The following is a 26,523-nucleotide window of genomic DNA, read 5'->3' on the forward strand; positions in this document are numbered from 1 at the left end:
TTTCATGAAGGTTTCAATATCGTATTGGCTTGGAAACCATTGCTGAAAGGTGGTTCCACAATGTGGTTGTGCGTGGCAAAAAGTTTCTGGAAAAACGCACGGTGAAGGCCCGCCGTTCATTCAGATAATCAGTTTGATTGGGCAATTGTATGATTTGTATGATTGGCAATTGAATGGGTTTTCTTAAAAGAGTTTTGCTGAAAGTGTAACCCTTACCAAAACCTAAATAGTACATAACAACAGGACCTAGCGTACCACGTGTAAGGAAGCACTACACAATTACCACTGAACCAGGTCATATCAATTAATGACAATTAACAGACCGACGGCCGGTTTATATGTACGGATGGGATAATAACCATGAGACTGGGTCAAATATCGTTGGATTAGCTAAACAGTCTATGTTTTTTTTTACCCTAGACGCAAAAAGAGGGTGTTAATAGTCAGTACATCTGTGTATAATATGTAGAAGTAGAAATAATCTTTATCAAATAAAACTTAATATAAGCACTTTTGAATAGTCATAATTTCAGTAATTTTTTTTATTCTACCAATCTTTCGGAACGCAATAAGTAAGTCGCTCAAATGGCAAGTTTTTGTAATATAAATATATTTTTAACAATATCTTATTTCTATACTTAGCTGTTCCCGGGACTTCGTCCGCGTGGAATTTAACTTTATTTTTCTAAAATAAAAATAGCCTAAGTTACACCTTATTACATCAGCTACCTGCCAAAAAAACCCCGTCAAAATTTCAGAGAGATTTCTCAGGTCCAGCCATTTCAGAGATCAGCCGGAAGAAACAAACAGACAGACAAAAATTGTAAAAAATGATATTTTGGTATATGTACCGTATTTATATTCATATGCATGTAGTAAAAAACTGTTATTTCAACATTACAAACTCCAATTTTATTTATATGTATAGATGTATAGATATTTATATAAAATTAATAGTTATTCCAGTAAACTAAGCATTAATATTTTACATTGCACTGAATAAAATATTTTTCTTTCTTTCTTTCTTTCTTTCTTTCTTTCTTTCTTTCTTTCTTTCTTTCTTTCTTTCTTTCAATATAATCAGTTTTGAATAGTCATATTTTTTATTCTACCACTCATTCGGAAGCACACTTATCTCAATATTGTTTACTGTATAGGTGTCTATTTCTAACATTAAATGAAAATCCCGTGCATGAACAACTATTGCCATACACGTTTGTCATTCAAGTAATCATGTAGGTGAAATACATGATTCATCACCAGGAAACGTTAGATCATCACCCATGTATTTAAAAGGTACCGAAAACGCCACCGAGCCGGTCAGCAACGAAAATAGTCCACGAATTTCTAACTACCTGTTACTAGTCACTTCAACTGGAATAGGTGAAGGCATTCATGTGCCACAGAGTATATATACCAGTAGATAAAATACATTTTTATGACTCTATTTTATTAATTAGTTCAGATTACGAACTTTGAATGGACTATTTTGAATATATACTAACTGTGCCCGCGACTGCTTCCGCATAGAATTAAACTTCTTTTTATTATAATAAAATTTCTAATATAAAAATAGCCTAAGTTACTCCTTATAACATTAGCTATCTGTGAGTGATAGTCCCGTCAAAATCTGTACAGTTGTTTCAAAGTTTAGTAAGAAAAACAGTCACATAGACAAATTTTTTAAACTATATTTTTAGTTAGTGCAAAGCTGTTAATTTTGAAACTACAAAAAGACACCTTTTTCCATTAAGTTTATATTATTGTAACAACATTTTTAAACTAAATATAAAAAAATGGAAGTGTGGGTAAAAGCTTCACAAATCAAAACTATCAAGACATCAGTGGACTTTTGTTACTTGACGATTTACTGTTGAGATGCTGTTGTTTTCTACTCTGTGGCATGCCACATCATTATTCCTTCAATGTCGTACCAACCGACACGCTGTCTTTCCTCGATGCGTAACATTGTCATTCAGAAAAGCACACGCGGAGCCGCGGTATTCCACTAGCACTTTGTATGATAATTTAAAACGTAATTGTAATGTGAATGAGCGCACGGCGTTTAGTGTATGTATAAATATCAGGGATCTTAAGGAGCTCCGTAACCGTAACCGTAACCGAATCCGAAATAAAAGTTTCGGATAATATCCGATAAAGAAGGAGTCCAATTTAGACACGTTATGTAACCATTTTATTAGCTATATGTATTTTACTTTTGAAAATACTTAAAAATTCACATCCCTAACCGAAATTATCCGAAACTAACGGATAATCCGAAATAATTTCATATCTGTATCCGGTATAATAATTATTCCTATATACGAAACTTATCCGTATCCGTAATTTCATATCCATAACATCCCTGATCATCCTGATCTGCGACCATTGAAAGTAAACCCCTAGATCACCGATCCCGTAAAAATAAAGATATGACAAACAAACAACAATTTATACGCATTACAATACGTTAATATAGACTATAACTTAGCATGATGCTAGAAACATAGTTTCCAGCGCTGATTTTCAGTTGAGAAATGTATTAGATCATGAGTGTGATTAGGCAGTGAAATTACAGGATATGAAAGTATATTTTGTTATTGAGTTGTTTTGGACTATGCCCAGGTTCTTCAGACCTGTTGCACTGCATCCTGCATAGATCTATTATGCTCGCCTTCTTTCAAAGTTCGCTACCTAGACCCGTCAGGGACAAGAATTGAAGGATATTCTTAGGAGCGATGGTTTTTATCTCCTCAGGATAAAGTGTACCTTTCCAAAGGAGACATTTCGTTTATGCACGAATGAGCTACAGACATATAGTATGTGTAGTGGCGTTTCTCTTCAGCTTGGTAAAATATATAGATTTTTGTTGTCCACAGACTTAAGCTATGTGTTTATTTAACTTGCCCAGTGGGGCCAGCGAGGGCCCTAATTATAATGCGTATATTGTTTTTGATACGGAAGCGTAACATCATAGTCCTTTGAAATGTCAACACATGAGCTATCTTGGAAGTCACATGACGCTGCCATCGTATTGTTCATGTATATAAACGCATGTCTGCTATTCTAATTAAAAACAACGCAGTTTTCTCTTCATATCCTGCAACTTATATCATGTAAATGAATTGACAGCACGCAACTGTTTGCCCAATTATTTCCGTCAGGCGCTTTTTAAATTTACAAATGTGGCATTAAACGAAAATATACAATAAATAGTTGTTACATAAATTGTACACACGACGGCCTCGGTGATCTATTGGTAAAGCTCATTACTTTGCTTCCGGTGCACGCAATGGTCGCGCATTCGATTCCTCGCAGCAAACATTTGTATTCATGATTATGCTTTTTGTATCGGTCTAGGTGTTTTCTACGTACATTATGTATTTAACTAAATTTATATAACTCAAAGGTGACTGACATAGTGATCTATCAACGCATAGCCCAAACCACTGGACGGATCGGACTGAAATTTGGCATGCAGATAGATTTTATGACGTAGGCATCCTATAAGAAAGGATTTTGATTAATTCTACCCCCAAAGGAATAAAATAGGGAATGAAACATTTATGAAACTTTGTCAATTTTAAACCGATCGGGCTGAGACTTTGCATGCATAAAGCTACTACGTACGTGACATAGGCATCCCCTATGAAAGGATTTTGATAAATTCCACCCCTAAGGGGATAAATTAACTCGAACGAAGCCGCGAGCAAAAGCTAGTTTACAAATAAAAGTATTCAACAATAAGCTCTACTTAGCTTGGAATTTGATGGGCTAAATTCTCTCGGGTTATTATTATTATTACATTATGTTAATGGGATATTCATCGTGATAATGTTATTTAAGAGTTCCACAGCTGTTATAAAATAGTTTTATATCTTTCTTTTCTTTCGTATATAATGTAAACGACGCTGAAAATAATTTAAAACCATTTTCATTTGAATAAAGATTATTTCTATTGTATAAAATTCTTGAAATTTAAAATATATTGTTTGTTTGTTTCAGTTAACGGTCATGTAGTAGAGAAACGGGAAGCTAGCGACGAATATGACTTCATGGGTGATGATCCCAGTGATGATGATACCCTGAACGACGCTTATGGTGAGTAATAGGAATATTATGAAATTATATTTTATCAAATGAAATCAAAATTTATTCATGTAGGACATTTTAGCCGCTTATGAACGTCAAGTTTTTTGTATTAGTAATTTTTTCTTACCGTACAGTTCAATATACAGATTCAATTGAGAAGAACTGGCAAGAAACGCAATTGAATTTTTTTTTTATACTACGATGGTGGCAATCAAGCATACGGCCCATCTGATGGTAAATGGTTACCGTAGCCTATGAACGCCTGAAACACCAGAGGTATCACTTGCGCGTTGCCGACCCTAAATGTTTTATGTTACATTGTACACTTTTCTAACTGTATGTAACAATTTTTTTTTATTTTATTTTTATATTTTTCTAGTTGATTTCTAGTAGTGTAACTGGCTAGTTACAATATCATATGCCATTCATTTTACCACTCATGTATTGCCATTCAAAAAGTGTGTTATAAAGCATGCAAATACAGGGGTCTAGGCTCCGAATATGATTTTGTCCCATTTGATGTCGAGACCCTTGGTCCGTGGGGTCCTAGCACTCTTTTTAAGGAAATAACAAAAAGGTTAGTCGACATCACAGAAGACCGAAGAACTGGCAGCTACCTCGGACAAATTCTAAAGTGGAACGCTGCCAGTATCTTCGGAACCTTGCCTAAAGGCACTCCTTTTAATAATATATTTTACTTAATATATTATATTTTTTAAAGTATTTAATTTTAGATTCTTAGTTGTACAATTAAGTTAAGTTAATTGTTTGTTATTAATATATTTTACATTTATTTCAGGTGAAGGCGAAGAAGGGAATACAGAAAACATTGTTATTGTTACAAAACCCCAAGTTTACAACGTCAGTGCCGGCTCCACGGTGATTTTGGAGTGTAATGTGGAGCCTAAAGGTCTGTACCGCGGCTTCGTTCACTGTTTAATTTAAATTAAAAGGCGGCCTCCCATCGTTCACCCATCCGCTATTACTACTTTAATGTATAGTAACTCCCGTGGGCTAGTGGTTTAGCGCACCGCTTCGTTTCTATAGTCGCAGGTTCGAATCCTCGCACGGTACTAACCTTTGTATTCATGAGTATAATTGTTTGCATCGGTCTGGTTGTCTGAGTGGAGGTTCTGCTTATAGCGCAACATCAGTTTTTAAGTTGTTTATTTTCTTCTACGTTGTACTATGTTATTCTATATAATCTGAATGAATTTATGTCTGTCCAACTCGTGTTCGCAATTTATCTGAGATCGGGTCTCCTATACTATATATGACTATATAAAAGCACACAAAAATCTTAATAGAGTGTTTTATATTGGATAGTAACGCCATCTATCGGCAGAAGTGTAAACTGTCCAAGACATTTTTATTTACTAAATAATACAATCCTATCACCCCCCCCCCCCTGCCCCCAATGATGATAATTTATCATTATATCACAGATAACGTAATATAACATATTCTTATAAATAGATAACACAAATATGTCAACTTGGACTACCTCCCTCGGTTCTACCTCTCGGGTCTACCTACGTTCACATTCAGCCGCTTCCCCTGTCACTCGCGCTGCCAGTCCTTTGACTCGCGCACGAAAAACCGACAATCGAGGGAGCGCCGGGCAGCGCGAGTGGCAGCGCCAATGGCATGGGAAGTGTTTCCACTCTCGCGCTGCTCACTTCCCTGCCCACACGGGCTGAGTGTAAATTGGGCATTAGAGGAAGGAGTATGGCAACTAACGTGTGACACGAGAATTTATATATTAAAAGAAACATTTAACGGTAATTCTCACTAATCATACATTAAATTCAGTCAACTTTTAGTTGAGAAATAGAACGTCATGAACTGTTTGATATCTACCGAGGAACATCCTGCACGTTTTTGGCTTCAGGATGTGTGTTTATATCGTGAATTGACTTTCATACAACTGTATGATTCATCACAAGATCGCCTCATCATAGTACGGTGTCTATTTAAGGAGATAGGAAGTGATACATTGTCTAGTAGCCAAAAATAACGATGGCACTACGTTGATTTAGTATTCTACGATCGTTTGAGCTTTGGTCATATGTATTAATTTATTTCTTACTGTCTACTATTGTCCTTACATTTGGATCTACTTTCCTTTCGAACTATTCTAAGTGTAGTTGACGACCTCGGTGGTATAGCGGTCTAGCACACCGCTTTACGTCCGATGGTCGCGGGTTCGATTCCTCGCACGGCACAAACATTTGTATTCATGAGTATGATTGTTTGTATCGGTCTTGGTGTTTTCCATGTATAATATGTATGTATTTACGAAAAAAAAAATATCTATGTACTTGTATCAGTTATCTAGTACCCATAACACAAGCTTTAGGTAGCTTAACGTGGGTCTAGATGGCGGTGTGTGAATTGTCCTGAGATAAAAAAAAAAAAATGGAATGATGCACCCGCCTGAGCTAACGGTTTACGGTGGCAGAGCACCAGTGGAGGATGATAAGATGAACATGAGGTCTGGTCAGTTAGACCAATGTGATAAATTTACTAAGAATTTATCTCGATGGTTTCCAGGGGGAACCGCGTGGAGGTCAACCTGACATGGTACATTGCTAGCAATAAGATCATCAGTCCACATTACTAACAATCCCATTTCCCACTATTCTAATGCTGTTGGCCGCAGCTGGCCTTTACAGCTTCACCAAACGATAGGGGGCGAGTGAAGATGGTACTCCAAAGCCGGACTTTTGGTGCGGCTGAAGGCCATCTCTCGCCTGATAGATATGACTTTAGTCTGAGGGCACCGCTAAGGGTTACTCTAATGCTGTTGGTCATAGCTGGCCTTTACAGCTTCACCCAGCGATAGGGGGCGAGTGCAGATGGCACTCCAAACCAAAGGAAGGACTTATAGGGTGATTAGTCAACTCTCGCTTGATGGATATGACTGTAGTTTGAGGGCACCGCTATAGGTTCGAACCTTGGCTTAGGCCGTCGTAATTTCGATCACCGTTTGAATTGAACAGATCAATCGGAGGTGAGACGAGGATCGATCGGAGGGACCTTTCGGTATCTTATTGTTGCATATAATGTCCATTCGTGTACTTCCTAATGTTAATACATATATCTTTATTGTTTATTAACCATATGTTATGATTTCAGGAAATAGCGCTGTGGTGCAGTGGCTGAGAAATGACAACATATACTTTTTGGGGTCGATGACGACATTAACCGACCACAGAATAAAACTGTATGTATATCTTTCCCTTCTGTGATTATACAAAATGTTTATATCCTATTATCTACATATGAAATAAAAAAAAAATTTTTTTTTTTTTCTATTTTTTTTTATCTACATATGATACAAATATTTTGAATTCATGAGTATCATTGCTCATATTGATACTAGCCGTGCCCGCGGTTTCACTTTCATTAAATTGCAATGTATAAATTTCTATATAAAATATACGGATTTTGATGAAACTGTACAGTAATATTATATATCAGAATAACACACCTATTTGTCATTCTGATGTATAAGCTTTTTGGTCGTCTTAATTTATTCCTACCATTAGGTACTGATAGGTTCAAACTAATACATTTACATCCTACATCATCCCTTATTTTATCCCCATGGGGGTTGAATTTATTAAAATCCTATTTAAGCGAACGTCTTCATCATAGTAGCTCTAATCTTTAATTTCAGCTCAATCAGTCGAAAATCTAAGAAGATTTATACAAACTTTCATCCCCTATTTGATCCCCTTAGGGGTGGAATTTATCAAAATCCTTTCTTAGGGTATGCCTACGTCATAGTAGATTTACGCATGCAAAGTCTCAGCCCGATCGGTTTAAAATTGACAAACTTTCATACAAACTTTCATCCCCTATTTTATCCCCTTGGGGGTAGAATTAATCAAAATCCGTCATAACATCTACCTGCATGCCAAATTTCAACCCGATCCGTCCAGTGGGGGCTGTGCGTTGATAGATCACTATGTCAGTCAGTCACCTTTGAGTTATATATATTTAGATGTTTATTCTCCAACTGTACAATAATTGTGAATTATTTTCAGTGTCCACAATACATCCATGGCTATATCGAACGTAACACCATCCGACGAGGGCGAGTATAAGTGCGTAGTGACACAGAAAAAGCCTCTCACACTCACCCACAGAGTGGTCGTCACTTCGAAACCGAACATTCTCGGTGAGTCAAAATCAACTGTCAAAAATAACGGCCACATTTTTCCACCAGGCACAGGGAATTTATCGAGCGCAGTGATGGCTGGCTCATCCGTCATACTCGTGAGCGGGTGCTGCTTGTAGGGACTGGTCTGCTCTTATCACTACGACTGATTTAATCTTATTGCATGATTATATTTGACCCAAAAATTAGTGCTTGTTGGTAGTTTGTATTCACACGTTTCGACTTGTAAATGTGAACTTACAAGGATTATTTAAAAGAGCAACACACAAGTTTCTTGCTCGTTCTTCTTGTGATGAGACAGCTTTCCGAACGAGTGGTAGATAAAAAACAAATTGTTATGACTATTCAAAAGTGTTTAAATTAAGTTTATTTGAATAAATGATTTTATATTCTATTCTATTCTATTCTATCCCCACACGCTGGAACCTAAGTGGTCCCGAACAGTGCGGTTTCAGAGGAGTTTCCTCCCGCGTACACTTAGATTGTGGAATGAACTACCTGCCGAGGTTTTCCCACGAGACTACAGCATGGGGTTTTTCAAGAAGGGTATATTAAGGTTTCTTAAGTCGGGAACGCGCACGTGATACTCCTGGTGTTTCAGGCATTCATAGGCTACGGTAACCATTTACCATCAGATGGGCCGTATGCTTGTTTGCCACCATCGTAGTATAAAAAAAAAAAGTTTGTACCACTCTTTACAAAAATATGACGGACGGTAGTGTCGGATGGTACAATTATTCTTCATACATAGGGACAGACAGCGACAGCGACTTTATTTTATACTATGTAAAGATAAAGAAGACTAGCTACTCGCCCCGGCTTCGTACGGGTGTACATGTAATACATATAAACCTACATTTGGAATGACTTTATCTATTAAAAATAACGGCTTTAAAATCCGTTGCGTAGTTTTAAAGATTTAAGCACACATAGGGACAGACAGCGACAGCGACTTTGTTTTATACTATGTAATGATATATATTTTATATTACATTCCAGATTTATCTGCTACAAACAACGGCAGAGTACACGAGGGAAACCGTCTAGTTCTGAACTGCGATGTGAGCGGCTCACCACCTCCCAAGATAGTGTGGTCACGGCAAAGAAAGGGATCCCATGATGTAAGCAATAAGCAAAACCATCCTAACAATATCCTTCAACTCTTCCCTCACGGGTCCAGGTAGCGAACTTTCAATAAAGGCAAGCACAATAGATCTCGAGAAGACCTCGGTGGTCTAGCGGTCTAGCACACCGCTTTACGTCTTATGGTCGCGGGTTCGATTCCTCGCACAGCACAAACATTTGTATTCATGAGTATGATTGATTGTATCAGTCTGGGTATTTTCTATGTATATTATGTATGTATTTACGAAATAAATAATATCTATTTATTTGTATCAGTTATCTAGTACCCATAACACAAGCTTTAGCTAGCTTAACTTGGGTCTAGATGGCGCTGTGTGAATTGTCCTGAGATTATTATTATCTATGTAGGTCGCAATGCTACAGTGCTCTACTTCCGATGGTCGCAGGTTCGATTCCTCGCACGGTACAAACGTCTATTCATGAGTATGATTGTTTGTATCGGTCTGTCTGTTCTCTATGTAAAAAAAATACATCCATGTATTTATATCAGTGTTGTACCCATAACAAGCTATGCTTAGCTTGGAACTAGATGGCGTTGTGTGAATTATCTTGAGATATTATTATTATTATTATCTTCAATTCTTGTCCCTCACTGGTCTAGGTAGCAAACTTCGAATAAGGCGAGCACAGATCTATACAGGTCCCAGTGTTACAGGACTTAGCAGCTGACAATCATTTCGAACAAACAGCTAAAATAATAATAATCTCAGGACAATTCACACAGCGCCATCTAGACCCAAGTTAAGCTAGCTAGAGCTTGTGTTATGAGTACTAGATAACTGATACATACACATAGATTTTTTTTTTTGTAAATACATACATATTATACATAGAAAACACCCAGACAGATACAAACAATGATACTCATGAATACAAATGTTTGTGCCGTGCGAGGAATCGAACCCGCGACCATCGGTCGTAAAGCGGTGTGCTAGACCGCTAGACTACCGAGGTCGTCAAAATATCGTAAAATATATGTTTATATCCGATATATATCTAGGTAGTCTAGCGTTTGGCACACCGCTTTATTTCCGGTGGTCGTGGGTTCGATTCCGAGGAAGACACTTCACAATCAATTATTCTCATATTTCTTATATTAACTAATAGTTTGGCTACCATACAAAGTACATACATATTATCACCACGACTCGAGTCTTATTATACATTCAAGTCGTGTTTCGAGGAAACAGCGACCTATTATTAATATCCACTACAAATAGGCTAGGACGTCCTGCTTCGTTACGGTAATGAAATGGTGATATGTATTAACTACAGTTAACTGAACAACAACATATAATACTAGCTGTGCCCGCGGTTTCACTCGGTTTTAATTTATAGGCTACTTACTAGCTGTGCCCGCGACTTCGTCTGCGTGTTATAGTGATCTTGACCAAATATTGAAAAAATATTTAATAATCTAACCCAAAAAAGGAAAAGAAAAAAGATTCGTTACAGTTTCAAAATATACTATTTTCTATACAAACTTTCATCCCCATTTTTTACCCCCTTAAGGGTAACAATTTTACAAACTTAGTTATATTTAATGATAAGCCTAAAAAATAAGATTCAATATTTAAAAATGACGTTACTTCCATAGAACCCTTCATCTCCCCTCTCAACCCCTTACAACCCTTTCTTCGCATTAAAAAGTAGCCTATGTCCTTTCTCAGGGTCTAGACTATCTGTGTACCAAATTTCATTTAAATCGGTTCAGTAGTTTTGGCGTGAAAGCGAGACAGACAGACAGACAGAGTTACTTTCGCATTTATAATATTAGTAAGAATATGTTAGTCTGATGTACACAAATAAGCTGTATTACTGTAAAGTTTCATCAAAATCTGTTTAGTAGTTTTTGCGTTAAAGAGTAAGAAACATCCATTCATACTCACATACTTTCGCGTTTATAATATTAATAAGATCTGCAGTAAGTAAATAATAATATAATAATAAATAAAACCCTGGACAATCAACACAGCGCCATCTAGTCCCAAAGCTAAGCAGAGCTTGTGTTATGGGTACTAGACAACTGATATAAATAAATACAGAATATTTTTCATAAATACATACATAATATACATAGAAAACACCGAGGAGAGACCGGTACAAACAAACATACTCATGAATACAAATATTTGCACCGTGCGAGGAATCGAACCCACGACCGTCGGAAATAAAGCGGTGTGGTAAACCACTAAACCACCGAGACCGTCAGAATAAGATCTAAATAATAGAAAAGATTTCAGCCACCAAACTGCGACAGAACAGTCAACAGTAGACTTCCAAACTATAACCAAACTCTATTCATGGCCTGATGATGATATCCTAGTTCTCCAGGACTTGTATGTATTTGACAGATACCACTTACCATCAGATGGTTAACTTGTTTGCTATTCTACGTTATATAAAAATATTTGCTATTATATACGTCAACAAAGGGGGTCAAACCTACACGCGGGTCACGAGTCTCGAGAACTGCTCGGAGATTCTCTCTCTGCCACACGATCAGCACCCGCGGTAAATCCATGGAATGCTACCTCTCCACACGATGAATAGAATAGAATAGAATAGAATAGAAAATCATTCATTCAATTAAACTTAATTTAAGCACTTTTGAATAGTCACAATAAATTTTTTTATCCACCACTCGTTCGGAAAGCAGTCTCATCACAAGAAGAACGAGCAAGAAACTTGTGTGTTGCTCTTCTAAATAATCCTTGTAAGTTTACATTTACAAGTCGAAACGTGTGAATACAATCTACCAACCAGCACTAATTTTTTGGGTCAAATATAAATATACATTAAGATTAAATCAGTCGTGGACCCAGCATCCGCGGTAAATCCATGAATACTAAGAGGATCGTGTCGGACATTTCCTCTTTACCACACGATGAACCTGGTACCCACATCGTGAGTCCATGATAGAGAAACAATCTTTATTCAATTAAACTTAATATAAGCACTTTTGAATAGTCAAAATTTTTTATTCTACCGCTCATTCGGAATGCAGACTCATCACTGGAGTGTGTCAGGAACGAGAGTCTACGACATGGAATAACGTCAGACCATGAAATAAATATATTGGATGTTGGTGCCATACAAACTGTTTTAGCCGATCCTTCGGGCGATGCGGCTAAGGCAATTTGTTCACTGGTGAGGTAATGGAGTGATTGGTTTTATGGTACAATGGGACTGACATGTACTTAGATGGTACAAAAGTCCCTAAATTTAAAAAGAAATTAAAAAAAAAAAAAAGAAACATGTGTGTTGCTAGAAGTTCGTCTCTATATTTGAACTCTTTTTTCTTTCTAGAACGAACGCTTGCTTGAAACCGACGGCGTGTTCAGTCTGAACAGCGTGACAATCGAACACGTCAAGCCTGAACACAGTGGAACATACTATTGCTACGCTTTCAACGGAGTGGCCGCCGATACCAGAGATATACAAATCACTGTGCTTTGTAAGTATCCAGTGTTGCCATTTGTATGTTTTAAGTAACGGTGAATTACGTGATTATCGGCATATAATAAGTTATTTATTTATTATTTATCTGGCTTTATGTCTTATTATTATTTCCTCTTTTTTTTTATCGAATATGTAATATTATGTTAAAGGACCAAACTTATGTTGAGGATGTAAAAGAAATAAATAGATTGTTTTGCTTATTGGCGTTGCGGAGGTGCGAGAACAAAAAAACGCGGTAACCGATTAGTACTGCAAGAAAAACGCGAGAGGCGCTGCAGTCGCCATAACGCGCGTTTTTAATATTAAGAATATTACAATTTCTATTTTCTATATTTACGTGTCGCCTACACTTAGTAGTATGTATGATTTTGTGCTGTGTAAAAGTAAATGTTAATAAATGAAATAATATCCACCCTGGGAAGGTATGTGACATCTGAGATACAGTATAATTTTATACTAGTTCTGAACTAGGCACAATTACACTTGTATGTTAAAATTATTGACTCTTATGTACAACTTAATTATGTAACACAACCTATAACTGCAATAAATATTACTTGTGTACCTAGTGTTGCACAAGTTATTGTTGCTTAGTATTACAAGAATTTAGTTATCCCTCAAACTTTGCCAAAATTTTTCCCTGAAATTTAGGTTTTGAAGTAAATTTTCACCAAAAAAGATAGTCTATAATTAGGATTTTGATTAATTCTACTCCCAATGGGATAAAATAGGGGATGAAAGTTTGTATGAAACTTTGTCAGTTTTAAACCGATCGGGCTGTGACTTTGCATGCATAAAGCTACTATGACGTAGGCATCCCCTAAGAAAGCACTTTGATAAATTCCACCCCTAAGGGGTTAAATAGGGGATGAAAGTTTGTATGAAACTTTGCCAATTTTAAACCGATCGGGCTGAGACTATGCATGCATAAAGCTCCTATAACGTAGGCATCTCCTAAAAAAGGATTTTGATTAATTCTACCCCTAAGGGGATAGATTAACGCGAGCGAAGCCGCAAGCAAAAGCTAGAGTATTATAAAAGATTTGTTCTCTCCTAATTTTCTTCCAAAACTTCACAAATACAACCAAATATGTGGGAGAATTTTTTTCATATGAGGCAAAAATTTGAAGGTAGGTGTCATATAATACATGTATGTTTGTTTGTGTGTAGACAAGCCGAGAGTACACGTACACCGGCAGGAGACCAACACGGCACTGAACGTGCGAACTGAACTGCAGTGCTCCGCACACGGGGAGCCCGCGTGAGTATCCTTACTTATATAGCAACTGCGAAGCTGTGACTTTATAAATAAATATATAAAAAGAAAAAATAAATATATATATTATATACATACATATATATATATATATTCCTGAACAATTCACGTAACGCAATCTAGTCTCAAAGTAAGCAGAGCTTGTATTATGGGTACTAGACAACTGATATAAATAATTAGATACATTTTGTAGACATAGAAAATACTCAGACCGATACAAACAGTAATATTCACGAATACAAATGTTTGTACCGTGCGAGGAATCGAACCCGCGAACATAGGAATTATAGCGTTATGCTAAACTGCTAGACCAACGATGCCGTTAGACTATCTGCCTGTTAAATTTTCTCTGCTAAACGGCTGAACCGATCTTAATTCAATTTAACATGAGAGATCCTATCTTACTTTTTTATCCAACAATGTAAGTATTTTTTTATTGTAATTTTTTATTCGATCAGCAAATTCAGTATGCAGATTTCTAAAAAGAATGGGAAAGGTACTCTGTTACTCTTCTGCATTACTGTATTTAATATTTTTTCTATTTGATTGAATTAGTGCTAATCGGTAGTTTGTATTCACACACTTAAACTTAAATTGTAAAGTAAGAATAAAATTATTTAAAACAGCAACACACAAGTTTCTTGCTCGTTCTTCTTGTGATGAGAAAGCTTTCCGAATGAGCGGTAGATTAAAAAAATGTGATGACTATTCAAAAGTGCTTCAATGTAAGTTTATTTGAATAAATGATTTTCTATTCTATTCTTCCTTACATGGTATAATAAAAAAGTCATCGGCGCTGTCTGTTTGTTTATCTTTTAAATTACGCAACCGATTTTAATGCAGTTTTCAGCAATAGATAGAGTGATTCATGAGGAAGGTTTATATGCATAATACATGCGTATTATAGTATAGAACAAACAAAATTATCAACATTTGAAGAGAATGATGGAAAATCTTGTAAAGTGGCATGAGCTTCAGCGACAAGAGCGATGTTCTTGAATTATGAATGAATGTATTATTCTACGTTTACATTTAGCCACTTCCCCTGCCACTCGCGCTGCCAGTCCTTTGACTCGCGCACGATAAACCGACAATCGAGGGAGCGCCGGGCAGCGCGAGTGGCAGCGCCAATGGCATGGGAAGTGTTTCCACTCGTGTTTACACTCTCGCGCTGCTCACTTCCCTACCCACTCGGGCTGAGTGTAAATTGTGCATTAGCTATTATAAAAATTATTACATTATTTTTCAGACCATACCTCAGTTGGTACAAGGATAACCAGTTAATCAACGAAGGAGTCATCAACGATGACTCCCATACTCCTCTCTCCACTCTCGTAGTGGTGCCTAAAAGTGATAGTGATTTTGGCACGTACACTTGCGTTGTAAGTATTTTAATCCTTACTAATAATCATAAATGCGAAAGTAACTCTGTCTGCCTCTCTATCTCGTTTTCACGCCAAAGCTACTGGACCGATTCAAAGAAAATTTGGTACACCGATAGTTTAGACCCTGAGAAAGGACATAGGTTACTTTTTAATGCAAAAATCGGTTGTAAGGGGTTGAAAGTTAGTATAGAAGTATCGTCATTTTTAAGCTAGTAGCTTGAAAATGGGGGGTAAAAGAAAATAGGAGATGAAAGTTTTTTTGAAAAATCATTTTTGATCCTTATCAGTTTTGAAGCTAGAACGATGAAATTTTTTTCTTGGATTTTTTGGGTTACATTATTGAATATTTTTCAAGATCACTTTGATACGCGGAAAGTCGCGAGTTGCAGGGAGTTTTTTTCAGACTACTCTAATGCTGTTGTCCGTAGCTGGCCTTTACAGCTTCATCGGACGATAGGGGGCGAGTGCAGATGTCACTCGAAACCAAAGGAAGGACTTATGGAGCGGCTGAAGGCCAATTCCCGCCTGACGGATACAACGCTAATCTAAAGGGAACCGCTTCGAAACTCGGGTCAAGCCTTCGTAATTTCGACCCCCCTTGAATTGAGCGAGAGATCAATCAGAGGGGCAAAGGACTTGGGGATTAATCAAGGGCTAAACCATCATATGGGTACTAAGTTCTTGTCTATTTGTATTACAGGCGATCAACAGTCATGGACGGCACAACTCTTCCGTGGAACTTGTCCAGAGGCCAGTCGTGGAAGACGTTGAGGCGGACGGTGCCAAGGTTGCCTGGAAGGTCCACTCGCACCTGCCACTCGAAGCTGTCCAGATTCAGGCATTCCCATTCGGCATAGTATGTATTCTCATATTCTGTATTAGATACCATCCTCTTGCCATCAGATGTGCCCTATGTTTGTTTACCATCAAAAAATTAAATCTCTTTTCTCAGGACGAATCTGTGTCGCAGAATCCTAGTGATATATCTGTATCACTGCCACAAGAAAGTGGGTTGAAACTGTACGAAATGAGCTATGAGATTAGCAGCCTCCCTGCTGGCAAGTATGAGGCCATCGTCAAAGCGAAGAATAGTAAAGGATGGAGCAGAGAACCTAAGCCTGTGATCCTCAATATTGGTAAATATAAACCTCATCCTGGATAGCGTGAAGATATTATGTGTGCACATACACATGTATAAACAACACACACACAACGAAATTTCATACTCACAACAAAATTGTGAGTATGAAATTTCGCAAGCTTATAGTTTTTTAGAGAAGGAGTTCGGAATAAAAGTAGCCTAAATTACTTCTTATTACATCAACTACCTACCAAAAAAAACCCGATAAAAATTCCAGAGAGATTTCTCGGGTCCATCCATTTCAGGGCTGGAACAAACAGATAAACAGACAGACAGACAAAGATTGTAATAAATGTTATTTTGGTGTATGTACCGTATTTATGTCCATATGCATGTAGTAAAAATGGTTATTTCAATATTACAAACAGACACTCCAATTTTATTTACATGTATAGATTATGAATAAATAAAACAGTATATCAATAAAAAAAAAACATTGCTCTCACTGCGATGTATTTAACACACACACACACACACATATATTGTTAGTCTGTGGTCATCACAGATTTATACTTCACGCATTCTGATATAATTATTTGGCTTTTGCGTTATTTTTTTCTTTATTTAGTTATGTTACTGGTTTCTTTATATTGCAACATCTTTAGAACCGATTTTACTTACAACTAAGTGAATGAAGCATTTTAACAAAACATTAGAATGTCATTTCATCTTCATGTAAATAAATTAACTTTGATATTTGCCATTTTGTCATTGAATACAAAATATAGTAAATATTAATAAAACACAAGTTAATACGTCTTAAACGAACTTACTTTAAGTTAACTAAATCATTTATAATGGTTATATCAAAATCAAATTATCGATAGTCAGTTAGTTAATTTTATAATGTATAATGATCATTAAATGGGGAATAAAAATTAAATTAATGACGTCATTAAAATTTAATACATAAATTTTTAATTACTAATTAATTTAATTACTGAACTCAAAGTTATACAATAGTATGCACTTTGAGAAATTGATGCTGTAAATACAGAAAAAAATTGTTTACATATAGACGTATTTCTGTCACTTTACATAGGTATATTTTTATGATAATTCACTGTACAAAGTCATTTATTTATTAATTAGTATGTTCATATATTATGATTAATTTCATTTCTTTCATTGTTATATAACATTTTGTTTGATTTCTTTTTAGTTGAGCAGTCCATGTATATCCAACGTAGCTCAGGTGTGTTTTAATTTTATTTTATTTTTAATTACTTTACTTTTATTCTATTTTTTTTATGCGCTATACAATATTAATAGTGCAGTGAAAATTTTTGTATAAAAGAATGCAACGTTGTAATTTGGTATAAGAATTGTGTAAGTTATTAATTTACTGACATATATATAAATTAAATATTTAGTGTAAAAATTACAGTTTTTTGTGTTTTTGTATTAACTGTACCAAATTTCAATGCCGCAATTAGACAAGATTCTACTTTGGTACTAAATTTTTTTGAGCTGAGATATCATATAATAAACTTCAGTAGAATCATTCTAATCATAAATACATACTCATAGATGCCGTCACAAATGCATATACTGAACCCTTTTAGTACAGCAAAGGGAGATTGTAAATTCTGCATGAGTATCTCTATATCATTTATTTCTGCCGCTTTATTTTGCATGCCGATTTTCAATTAGAAGGTTGAGATATGTCAGTTAAATTATTGGGTACGACCTTAGTATATAGGAATAGCAATACATTAGAGGTTTCACTAAGGTTATATTATGTTCGTTGAGGTACATTGTCCGTATGTATGTCATAGGTAGTTTCCAACACATCGAGCTGCTGGAATCCAATGAACCTATCCAATAAGCCGTTACTGATTACATATGTATTACGCTTGGGATTTATTCAATGTATTTTTGATTCTACCCCCATATTCCAAATACATTTGGATTAATAATAAACCGATAAGAAACTAGCTATTTTTATTTATAGTTAAACTAACTACTCGCCCCGGCTTCACCCGGGTGTACATGTATTATTCATATAAACCTTCCTCTTGAATCACTCTATCTATTTAAAATCACCGCTTCAAAATCCGTTGCGTAGTTTTAAAGATTTAAGCATACATAGAGACGGACAGACAGCGACCGCGACTTTGTTTTATAATATGTAGATAAAACTATAAAATAGAAAATTTTAATAAATCGCTTACACAAGTAAATTACAAAATATGTACATAATATTTAATGAAGCGACCAATAAATTATAATACTACCTTCATTATGTAAAATAAGCTGTGGAATATTATGCATCAAGATGCAATGCATTACATACTAAAAACTATAAATAAAAAAACCTAGTTGTCAATATAAACTACTTAGTACAATATTATAAAAGTCATGAGATTTATACATATAATAATGACAGATATAAAGTTCAAAGCAGAACTAATCCTTAATTATAATATTTTAGAAAGTACAGTCATCTGATTCGTGCGGCCACTAGTATCTGGATTGACTAAAAATCCAGATGATTTTGACGCGCATAACTGAATTCAGACGCTTGATTATTACTTAAGTAGGATTAAGTGAAAATAATATGTCTTTAATATGTTTTTAGTATTCCGAGGTGCTGCCAGTATGGTGACGGGATCCACGACTCTCCTATTGACCACACTCACCTATCTCCTTGTCCGGAAGCTGTAAATGTAGTGTTAATTACTTATTTATTGTTATATATAGTACATACTACAACTGCTTTTAAGTGTTTGCAATTGTCTACTTGATATATATATGAGACATTATTAATATTACATTAGGGAATTACACAACTATGAAATTGTTAAAGACTAGGTACAATAAAATTCAGTCACATCTGAAATTCAGACGTTTTTGACTGAATTCTTTCTTCCATTCATTGATGAATCCTGGCGAATCACTTCAAATTAATTAACAATATACATACAGTTCTATTATACAATCCCTATCAATTGATCAATCAGTCACTGCCTCAATCCAATTTAATGTATGACAGTTTGTGAATTCGTCAATATATAAGTTTACAATTAGGTATTACTAAATATATTGAATCATACAATATATAGTTTTTTTTATAGATGAATGTGGAATAGTGTACTTGCCTGATCTGACGGTATATACTAACATTACACCAGTAGACGAAGATAGTAAAAACATATGGTCAAGTATTTTTTTTATACCACAATGGTGATAATAAAGCATACAGACCATCTGATAGTAAATGGCTATAAACGTCTGAAACATCAGGAATGTCACGTGTGCGTTCTAGAAAAACCTATGTTGTAGTCTCTAATTAGTCCAGTAACGAATTTACTAGGAACTTTCGGTGGTGATCGCGTGGAGGTCGACCTGTCAAATGGTGTAACTAGTACTCATTATTAATAATGCCCTCCCTAGTATAATTGTAAGCTTACAAAGTTATCTAACTATAACTTATAACTTACCATAAATATTTATTTACGGTGTATACAGCACTCTATGGGAAAGAGTTTAGGATGGAGTTGAATCTCATGAGCCTATTTTGGACTACTCTAGTTAATCCAAGTCAATATTTATCATATTTTCGGTGGTCTAAAGGTGTAGCACAACACTTTACTTCCAATGGTCGCGGGTTCGATTTCTCGCACGTTACAAATATTTGTATACATGAGTATGATTGTTTGTATCAGTCTGAGTGTTTTTTAAATGTAGGTTATGTATGTATTTAAAAAAATATCTAAGTATATCAGTTGTCTAGTACCCATAGAGTATAAGCTCTGCTTATCTTGGAACTGGACGTTGTGTGAGTTGTCCAAAGGCATTATTATTATTTTGGTAACAGAATTAACTAGGGCTTTCTGAACTAGGCTTACAATTAAAATGATTGGTCGATGATATAATAAACACATTATGTATATCTTTAACTAATCATCAATATAAATCATAAAAGTCAATGTAATTTAAAAAAAAATCATCAAACGACGTATAAATCGCAAGGTTTTTATCATTCGTCATGTCTTACAATTAGACTTAAACAGCTAAATAGATTTCAATACAATATATTATATAAATCTACTATATTGTTAATTAATATAGATGTGTAACAATAATCGTAAACTATAAAAACAAAAAACAAAAAATTAAATATCTTAAAATTTTAACTCCCCTAAACTTTTGGCTCTACTTTAATTATTTATATTGCATATTATTACTAACTAATGACAGATAATGTTGGTATTATGACGGAATAAAAGAATTTGAATTGAATGAATAAAATCTAGTAATTTTATGGTCATGTAGGGAGATTACCATATGGTTTAAAAAAACTTATTAACACATTTTATTAACTACGTACATACTAAATAATTCATTTTACTTAATTAAGTAATTAACGAGTATTAAAAGTTATCAAGTAACTTGTATAATAATTATTATACATTACTTTTTTTAAGTATAATTAATAATAATTTATTTATTGTACTATACCTAATTGTAAACTTTATTTAATATAAAAATACTTAGCCTATTTTGACTGCCTTACAACTAACATTTATTTAATACTAAATTTCTTGTGATGAGACAGCTTTCCGAATAAGCGGTAGATTTAAAAAAAATGTTGACTATTCAAAAGTGCTTAAATTAAGTTTAGATTTAGAATAGAATAAAATAGAATAGAAAATCATTTATTCAAATAAACTTAATTTAAGCACTTTTGAATAGTCAACATTTTTTTTTAAATCTACCGCTTATTCGGAAAGCTGTCTCATCACAAGAAACTTGTGTGTTGCTCTTTTAAACAATCCTTGTAAGTTCACATTTTACAAGTCGAAACGTGTGAATACAAACTACCAACCAGCACTAATTTATTTAGGCTCAAATATAACAACACAATAAGATTAAATCAGTCGTAGTGATAAGAGCAGACAAAATTGGATCGTGAACCTTGTGTATGAACAATGTGTCATATTCATATCAATAGTACATATATATAATGCGAATATAGATTTAATACTTTCAGTGAACAAACTTCTTTTTTAAATATAAAAAAGCTATTATTTTTTTGAACGTACTGAAATAAGGTTCACCTAATTAAGGAGTACTTTATTTACTTAATATTACTTTAGTAACGAGTATATTTGTTATTTGCTTTTATAATTTCCCGTCAAACGGTATCATATGACTCGGCGGCGAATTACACTTGTATAATGTTATTGTTGTACAATATTGAAGCATTTTTATAAAGACCTATTACATTATCAGAATACAATTATTGCAGGTACTTAAAATTATGCTTGAAAGTCACATACGTACGCGCTCGTACATGATATGTTTGATTATGTCTATTTTTAAAATATATGTACAGCATTTACACCAATAAATCTACTTATTGTATTTTATAAGAAAATAATGTATTTTTTATAAGTTCTAATACATTTGTTAAATGTGTACCATAAACCACATCTATAGTGCACAGATAAATTAACACTGTGTGTTACTGGAAATGTAGTAGACTAATAGACGGTAGAATGTGTCAAATATGAATTGTATCGTGTTCCTCATTGAATAATGCCATCATTGAAAATGTTGAATGCGACTATTTTATTACTACCTTTATTTGAGTTTATGTTAACGTCATCTTGTTAACATTCATTCAAACATTCAAAGCCGTTTTGCTTTTAATAGTTTTTATATTTTCCATCTCGTTACACATACTATTATCTGTCACAAAGTACAAATAAAAACAATAAAATCCCAGTAACTTTATTCTGTTAAGATTACTATATATTTTTCTTACCTATAATAATGATGTACAGTTTAATGATTAAGGAAATACATATATAAGTAAACAATTGTATTCTGAAAAGAAGGAAATATGAAACCAAGCGAACAATATATGCGCAGTTGAAATGTAACTCTATTTTAGTAATACTTGGCAGCTTGGTTTTCGTTAGTTTTATTTGTCGAATTGATTTCCCAAAATTTTGGTTATTTCTTAAAATTTAGGTATTTTAAGTTGATTATGTATTCATAAATTAACTGAATTCGTAATTAAATATTAATTTATGAATAGATATATATTAAACCATTTTGTTCCACATGCGTATAATTGAAATTTCTGTAAATATTATTTTATCATGAAATTTGTTTTACTTAAGGTTTTCAATAACATTAATTAAGTAATTTAGGTAATAATACTTTAGTTAAATATTACCAAAGTCGAAACACATTAGTTTAGTTCACGTATATGTCCATGCTTTTAATAATTCAGATTTCACGCAACAAAATGCTACTTAAGTTAAAATTACAAACATTATTGTATGTCTTATATTAATAAAATTGTTATTTTCATTCAACTGAATTAGTTTTCAATGGTTGACTATTAGAAAACGGCATGGTGTTAAGTCGTTAACTGCACTGTTGCATTATGAGCATTAAACTGAAAAAAAAAAAATTTTAATGCACACAAATTTATATTTTTAAACTAAACAGGGCTCGTACAATGAGAATGTTGTGAGTCGAATCAATTTTGTAGTTTTTGCATTTATAATGATGTATATACATACATCAATATACCTAATTTACAAGTGATCTAGATTTATATAATTGTATACAAACACATATAAACGTCTACTATATATATAGTGTTAAAACTCATATAATTTCGGAAGATAGTAAATTTCAAAGAGCTATGCTAGAATATGAACTAAAATATCGTGCAGTTATGTCATATTTTTTAATATTAATAAAGTAATAAAAAAAGGATGAAACAGTTCAATAGCGAAAATAGATTTATTAGACTTTTTATTATTATCTATGGATTGTACACTGGCCATAATAAATATAATTAAAAGATAATGAATAAGCTACTTACCATATAGTCATAGTTTTAATAATATGTGCCTCATACATCCAAGACGGTGCTTATAACTACAATGTAATCTTTCAAATGAATTTGTATGAAACAACCAGCAAAATACGCAAATACCTATAGTATTTTTATAATGATTAATACTATAATTCCACTAATACAAATATAAGCTATACATATGTATAATAAACATTTCATTTATATAAATTCAAAATATGTTTGTATTTATTTTATATATTGTTCCACGTTCAAATATAAAAACATGTTTCAAATTAAGAATGTATTAATTCCACACAATTAATAATCAACTTTAATAATTTATATATAAAGTTAAATTCCCAATAAATTATAAATTCGATCTTCCGCATATATATTTTGATATTATTATAAACAAGGAATAATGAATTTAACTAAGAAAGGAAAACGGTACTAAATGCATTGCGCTACATATTTTAGAGGTCACTTAGCATGAACTAGTCTTATAAAATAGATCTCCTAAACAAACATTTTACTTTATCATATAATATGTAAAATTACCCCGTCAAATAATTCCATACACATAGTTCATAATATTACTTCGAATGTTATGTGAATTTACAATAAATGTATCGAAAATATATATATATATCTTTAAAAATATGAAACCGACAACGTAGCATAAATGTTTAATGTTAATTATATGAGTATTGGATCTATTGTCCATTATATATGAATATATTAATATGCTGTGTCGTCTCATAAAATATATGTATGTTAATATACTAATAGTTGAAGCTTGGCTGGCTGATTTTATAGTCTCTACTACACGCACGGACCAAATTCGGCCTAAATCTTAATTGCTTATTAATATCCAAGACTTTGAATTGAATTATATATATAAGAGAACGTATGTTGTCAATGAACATATATACAAAGCTACAAATGTTGAATACGGTGCCTTTTAAATGTAACCAGTGATAGCTTCGAGATAACTATATAAAATAAATTTATGTTCTTGTAAATATGAAAAGTTTGTTTTATTTAATAATCAATTGTTTCCTTTGGAGATCGCGAATTGGCAAACTTAGTGTACGGAGCTAGGTGGACGATATACGTAGGGTTACGGGTAAAAACTGGAAGAGAGGGGCTAAGGATCATGCCTTGGGAGAGGTCTATGTCCAGCAGTAGACTGCAGTGGGCTAATGATGATGATTATGATATGTTTCCTTTTAAGCCACACTAATATAATTCTTAAATTCATTGAAATGTTTTAACTCAAAAAGAAAGGAACAAACTAGAAGCTTTTGAAATGTGGTACTGGAGAAGAATGGAAAGAATTAGCTGGAAAGATAAAGTAAGAAATGATGAAGCATTACACAGGATGAAAGAAAAGAGTCAGATATTCTTTGTTATGGATGATAATGGAATGGTGCTCCCACCTGTGCTAACGGTTTACGCTGGCGGGGCACCAGTGGAGGATGATAAGATGAGCATGAAGTCAGGTCAGTTAGTCCATCGTGGTAAATTCCCTATGAATTTATCACGATACTTTCCAGGGGTACCACGTAGAGGTCAACCTGACATGGTACATTGCTAGTAACCAGGTTATTAGTCAAGGCCCTATGGGATCTTAAATTAAATGGACTGTATGTTTAAATACAATGTATTGCGAATTTATAAATTAATCGAATAAGAGAGTGACGACGCGCGTCCTTGAAGCCGCTCTTGAAGCGGCACTCAGTATTTAAACATACAGTTCATTTCATTGAAGATCTCTTAGGGCCTTGACAAGTACACATTACTAACAATCCCCTTCTCCCAAAGGCAGATATTGAATACTATAAAAAATTGACGAGGAAAAATGTTAAGACAATACGGCACGATGAATTTATGAAAGTTATAATTGAGGGAACGATAGAAGGAATTAGGGGAGAGGAAGACCAAGGCACAGCTACATCAAGCAAATGAAAGACAGAATTGGAATCGTGTCAGTATACGAGGCATTTTAATCCTCCTGAATAACAACGCGTGATCCCACAACGTGGGAAGGCCTCCAGCAAGGTAGACCGACAGTCTGGTCAAGATCGCTGGAAGGCATTGGATGCGAGCAGCGCAGGACCGATCGTCGTGGAGGTCTTTGGGGGAGGCCTATGTCCAGCAGAGGACGTCTTTCGGGCTGCGATGATGATGATACGTGATCGGGATATATGGCCGACGGATACCCATTCAAGTTTTTTTTTATACTACTATTGTATATATATATAACTCAAAGGTGACTGACTGACTGACATAGTGATCTATCAACGCATAGCCCAAACCACTTGACGGATCGGGCTGAAATTTGGTATGCAGGTTGATGTTATGGCGTAGACATCCGTCAAGAAAGGATTTTTATTAATTCTACCCCCAGGGGGATAAAATAGGGGATGGAAGTTTGTATGAAACTTTGGGAATTTTAAACCGATCGGACTGAGACTGCATGCATAACGCTACTATGACTTAGGCATCCCCTAAAAAAGGATTTTGATAAATTCCACCCCTGAGGGGTAAGTTTTAAAATAGAGATTTTGATAAATTCCTATAATGAAAACCCGTGAGGGGATTAAAATAGTAAATGGTTTGATTGATGATTGTATAAATTCCACGCGGACGAAGTCGCTGGAACAGCTAGTTGAGATAATAAACCTAAGTTACTCTATTCGTTGTATATTTAAAAATATCACAACACAGAAGACCGAAGGGCTGGCAGCTACCTTGGACAAAGAATTAGTCTAGCTATTCAAAGAGGGAACGCTGCCAGTATCTTCGGAACGTTGCCTAAAGGGACCCCTTTTAATAATATATTTTAGTCATCATATTATATTTCTTTAAGCTTTTTATTTTTAGGTTCTAAGTTGTACAATTAGGTAGGTAAATAATTTAAAAAGTTTCTATATATATTTCCTGTATATGCTTTGAAAAGAGAACGCCTCTAAGAAGTTTTGGGAAAACGTCAAAATATTGTGGTTC

At 34.3% G+C, this 26,523-nt stretch overlaps 1 protein-coding gene across 2 annotated transcripts in view; it reads left to right on the forward strand.

Annotated features, from left to right (window-relative positions):
• Window positions 1-20,594, forward strand: part of LOC131855484 (neurotrimin-like) — a 214,126-nt gene extending 193,532 nt beyond the window's left edge. Inside the window, exons 3-14 of one of the 2 annotated variants that reach the window (XM_059206762.1) lie at window positions 4,006-4,101; window positions 4,892-5,002; window positions 7,231-7,318; window positions 8,145-8,278; window positions 9,278-9,399; window positions 12,734-12,881; window positions 14,057-14,147; window positions 15,412-15,544; window positions 16,248-16,403; window positions 16,500-16,683; window positions 17,851-17,883; window positions 19,270-20,594. In XM_059206762.1, the coding sequence (XP_059062745.1) occupies window positions 4,006-4,101; window positions 4,892-5,002; window positions 7,231-7,318; window positions 8,145-8,278; window positions 9,278-9,399; window positions 12,734-12,881; window positions 14,057-14,147; window positions 15,412-15,544; window positions 16,248-16,403; window positions 16,500-16,683; window positions 17,851-17,883; window positions 19,270-19,355 (1,382 nt within the window). In that variant the 3' untranslated portion in view covers window positions 19,356-20,594. The remainder of the gene's footprint in view (window positions 1-4,005; window positions 4,102-4,891; window positions 5,003-7,230; window positions 7,319-8,144; window positions 8,279-9,277; window positions 9,400-12,733; window positions 12,882-14,056; window positions 14,148-15,411; window positions 15,545-16,247; window positions 16,404-16,499; window positions 16,684-17,850; window positions 17,884-19,269) is intronic. The other variant, XM_059206763.1, reaches the window with a different exon arrangement.
• Window positions 20,595-26,523: the final 5,929 nt, after the last annotated feature.

Source organism: Achroia grisella, unplaced genomic scaffold, assembly GCF_030625045.1.
Source record: "Achroia grisella isolate CSIRO2021 unplaced genomic scaffold, CSIRO_AGI_Agris_v1 utg1433, whole genome shotgun sequence".
Lineage (NCBI taxonomy): Eukaryota > Metazoa > Arthropoda > Insecta > Lepidoptera > Pyralidae > Achroia > Achroia grisella.